This window comes from Gastrolobium bilobum, unplaced genomic scaffold (genome assembly GCF_033153095.1).
Source record: "Gastrolobium bilobum isolate Gb01-03AN ecotype WA unplaced genomic scaffold, APGP_CSIRO_Gbil_v1 utg5611, whole genome shotgun sequence".
NCBI classification, from domain to species: Eukaryota; Viridiplantae; Streptophyta; class Magnoliopsida; order Fabales; family Fabaceae; genus Gastrolobium; species Gastrolobium bilobum.
Genome location: NW_026897495.1, coordinates 52,726 through 56,950, shown reverse-complemented (window position 1 = coordinate 56,950; position 4,225 = coordinate 52,726). Strand labels below are relative to the sequence as shown.

Sequence of the window (4,225 nt, the reverse complement as noted above, 5' to 3'; positions counted from 1 at the left end):
AGAGTCTAATTCTTCATCATTAGATGAAATGGTATTGTTGACATTTGTTGAATGGGCATCCAGATGATTATCATTAAATTGTTGTTGCAAACCTTGGGAGCTTTCACTATGATTGTCACTATGCTTCCCTCGTAACTTCTCTAACATTTCTTTTGCTGAATTCTTTCGCTTTTGCCTCATTTTGTACCAATTTCCTGTAGAATTTGCTAACACATGACACTAAATATGAAACTAAAATACATACTAAATGATTTGCAAAAAATATAGTACTAACATTCAGAATAGAGTAAGTTTACTATTACAATCTTCATGATAATTTGTACTAAATTATGAAATGGTGCATAGGAAACACATACCAAATATGAAGCCAAAATTCATACTAAATGGTCTGTAGAAAATATTAAAATTCACAATAGAGTAAATTTGCTTAGTACATAACATAGCTAGTCTAACATTCTTCCTACATCTCCATCACTGCAACTATTATGATCTTCATCATAATTTGGTTCATTTTGTTCTTGTTCATTGACATCATCCCGAACTAATTGTAATTCTTCAATATTCTCCAAATGTTGCTCACAGAAAGGTATGTCCTCCATCAATGGCTCTTCCAAGTCCATTAAGTTCACATCTCCCATATCATATATGTCTCGAGGTTTCACATGACAAACACAACACCAATCTTGATCAATTGGATCATCAACATAATATACCATTCTAGCATCAGCTGCAAGGATAAATGGTTCATCTGTTTCATGTGCACCTGTGTGTATCATGCGAGAAAAGTTTACACTTGTTATCCCAAATTCATCTATCTTGACTCCCTTGTTAGGTGTAGTGTCTACCCAAATACATTTGAATAGCACAACCCTTAACTTGCCATAGTAATCTAACTCTATAATATCAACCAATTTCCCATAGTACATAACATCAATTGATCTTTCAATAGGTTCCCTACCACTTGAAAATCTTTTAGTAATGGCAGACATAACAACCCCACTATTCTGTGTACTCAATCCTTGCTCCTTCCTCTCTGTACGAAACTTAAAACCATGAATATTATACCCATTAAATCTCCTTGCAATATTATTTGGCCCTTTTGCAAGCCATTCAATTTCAGTCAAAATAGTGGGATCATCCTTTCTTGCAACCTATTATTTTTTAAAAAGTATTAGGATAATTGTGTAGAGCTTTTATGATAAAAAAAAATATCTAAGTGAATTTAAATATATATATATATATATATATATATATATATATATATATATATAGTCTTACATATTCTTTAAACCACTCGTGAAAATGATTGTGCATGTAATCTTCCACAATTTTGGAGGTGTTTTTTTTGCCACGATGCATCCTTGTAACCTCAGCTCTACACTTCCTGGATGAAGAAGTTCTAAGTTATTACCTATGGTGAGTTTGTAACAAATCAAAATGAGGTCACTTGTAACTTACTCGCGAAATGTATCAACTAGTTCACAATTAGTTAAGACATAGCGGTGAGCTTGCATCTTCTCCAAGGGTTGTAGGGAAATAACCTTGATAGCACCAATAGGTCTGCCTGATGTAGGAAATAAATTCAACAAAATAGTTGATTCACTACTAGCATTAAGTTCATGGTCATCATTATTGCGTCTTGGTCGATTAAACCTCGTTTCAATGTCACCATCATCTAAATATCTTGAACAAAAAGTGAGACATTCCTCCATTAAGTACCCTTCAGCTATACAACCTTCTGGTGTGGCTTTGTTACGAACATATGATTTTAAATGGCCGAGGGTCCTAACAATAAAAGAAAACAAATCTTATAAAAGAAAAATCATTAAAATATAACAAAAATTTGATATATAAAAGAATATACCTTTCAATAGGGTACATCCATCTGTATTGTACCGGACCAGCAATCATTGCTTGCTCTCCAAGATGAATAACCAAATGAACCATAATGGTGAAAAAGGATGGAGGGAATATCATCTCCATGTGGCAAAGGGTCAAAGCAATTCGTTGTTGTAGTTTCTCTAAATACTTGACATCTAAAACTTTGCTTGATACTTCTCTAAAGTAGTTACATAGCTCAATCAAAATAGAAGTAACTTCTTTAGGAAGAGTTCTTCTTAAGGCAATTGGCAAAAGATGCTCCATCAGAATGTGTGAATCATGACTCTTTAAACCAGAGATCTTGCGTTTCTTAATGTCAATGCATCTAGAAATGTTTGATGAGTAATTATCAGGGAAAATCACATTCTTTAGAACTTTTAGGAAGATATCTTTCTCCAAATTCTTCATTTTAAAGCATGATGGAGGAAACTTAGAGGAATTAGGATATGGATGAAGCTTTTCTCTAATTCCCATTTCCTGTAAGTCTTTACGAGCTTGAAAATTATCTTTTGTTCTCCTTTTGTCATCAAGCACTGTGAACAATATATTATCACAAACATTTTTTTCTATATGCATCATATCAAGGCAATGACGAATGAGGTTATGCTCCCAATACGGTAGATCCCAAAAGATACTCTTTTTCTTCCATTGTTGTGGGCCAATCTCACTTGTACCTTCATCCTCAACCCTTTTTTGACTCACCTCAATTTGTCTTAACATGTCTGAACCTGATGGTGGAATAGGCGCAGGCCTAAGTTCAGTAGAACCATCAAAGGAATGTTTGTTGTATCTGTACTTGTGATCAGGTGACAAATACCGACGATGCCCCATGAAACAATTTTTTCTACCAAACTTCAACCTTTTAGATTCTGTGTTAAAATTACATGATGGACAAGCAAGCAATGTATGTGTATTCCACCCAGATAAGTTGTCAAGACCTGGAAAGTCACTTATAGTACAAAACAATGAAGCACGCATTTGAAACATTTCATCAGTAGAGGAATCATAAGCATCTACACCAATCCATAATTTTTGTAATTCTGCAACTAGGGGCTGCAGGTAAACATCAATATTATTGCCAGGCATCTTAGGACCAGGAATTATCATTGACATGATAAGAGAAGTTTGCTTCATACAACACCACGGAGGATAGTTATAAATATACAACATCACTGGCCAAATGCTATTATTGGAACTTAAAGTTCCAAATGGATTGAAACCATCGGTAGCTAATGCAATTCGTAAATTACGCGGCTCTGAAGCGAAATCCGGATACAATAAGTCAAATTCCTTCCAGGCTTTACTATCTCTAGGATGCCTTAATAACCCATCTGGGTTTACCCCCGTAGCATGCCATTTCAACTGCTCTGCAGTTTTAGAGCACATGTATAGTCTCAGCAATCTAGGTATAAGTGGAAAGTATCGCAATACTTTTGCTGGTTTTGTTTTTTTCTTCTTTGTGTCGTCCATCATATTATTTGCACCACCATCATTTTCATTTGATTTCCATCTGGATGTGTTGCACTTCTCGCATTTATCCATCTTCTCAGCCTCCGGTGAACCCCAAAATAACATGCAATTTTTTGGACATGCATGAATCTTATCATAGCTTAGACCCAACCTTTTAATCATCTTTTTTGCCTCATAGAAAGATGTTGGCAATTTAGCATGGGGAAAAGCATCATTTAAAAGTTCAATAATCAAAGAAAATGTTTTATCAGTTGCACCACATAAGACTTTTATATGATACAACCGAACAATGAATGACAATTTGCTATATTTTGTGCAACCATCGTAGAGTTCTTGATTCCCATCCCTTAGCAATTCTTTAATTTTTTCTAACTCTTCTTTACTGGCATCTTTTGTACCCCCAGTGTGGTCGCCATTAGGTTGATTTGATGTGTCAGAATCTTCAATTCCATGATCATCAAAGACACCAAAAACATCATTTAACATATCTTGCATTGGATATTGTCTAATTGGGTCTTCGCGTGCTTGTGCTTCTTCAACATTGGATTGAATATGTTTTTCCCCATGCATGTACCAAAATGTGTACTTTCTTGGAAAACCCTTTTGAAGTAGATGACTTAACACTTCAGTTTTATCACACATACTACGAAATCCACACTTAATGCAAGGACATAAAATTTGTCCATTAATAGATGCGTTTGAAAAGGCAAAGTCCAAAAATTGGACTACCCCATATAGGTACTCTTTTGATCTAAGTGGCTTCTCAATCCAACTCTTATCGATCATAATTAGTTAAATCTGTTTTCAAATTTAATTTAAATCGAATCAAAAGGCATTTAAAATATCTAATAATAAAATATTAAAATAAAATAAA

At 34.3% G+C, this 4,225-nt stretch overlaps 1 protein-coding gene across 1 annotated transcript; it reads right to left on the bottom strand.

Annotated features, from left to right (window-relative positions):
* Positions 1-443: 443 nt before the first annotated feature.
* Positions 444-3,993, bottom strand: LOC133307391 (uncharacterized). Its single transcript, XM_061507897.1, has 3 exons — positions 1,865-3,993; positions 1,542-1,785; positions 444-1,151 (listed from the first exon to the last, which is right to left on the bottom strand). The coding sequence occupies exons 1-3, from the start codon at positions 3,991-3,993 to the stop codon at positions 444-446; spliced, it is 3,081 nt and encodes a 1,026-aa protein (XP_061363881.1).
* Between the last annotated feature and the right edge of the window lie 232 nt (positions 3,994-4,225).

Excerpts from the sequence above, each read along its gene's own strand:
- LOC133307391 (XM_061507897.1), bottom strand. The coding sequence starts at position 3,993 with ATGTGTGATAAAACTGAAGTGTTAAGTCATCTACTTCAAAAGGGTTTT. Across the intron at positions 1,786-1,864 it reads TGGATGTACCCTATTGAAAG|GACCCTCGGCCATTTAAAAT; the intron begins GTATATTCTTTT and ends TTTTATTGTTAG. Across the intron at positions 1,152-1,541 it reads GACCTATTGGTGCTATCAAG|GTTGCAAGAAAGGATGATCC; the intron begins GTTATTTCCCTA and ends AAAAAATAATAG.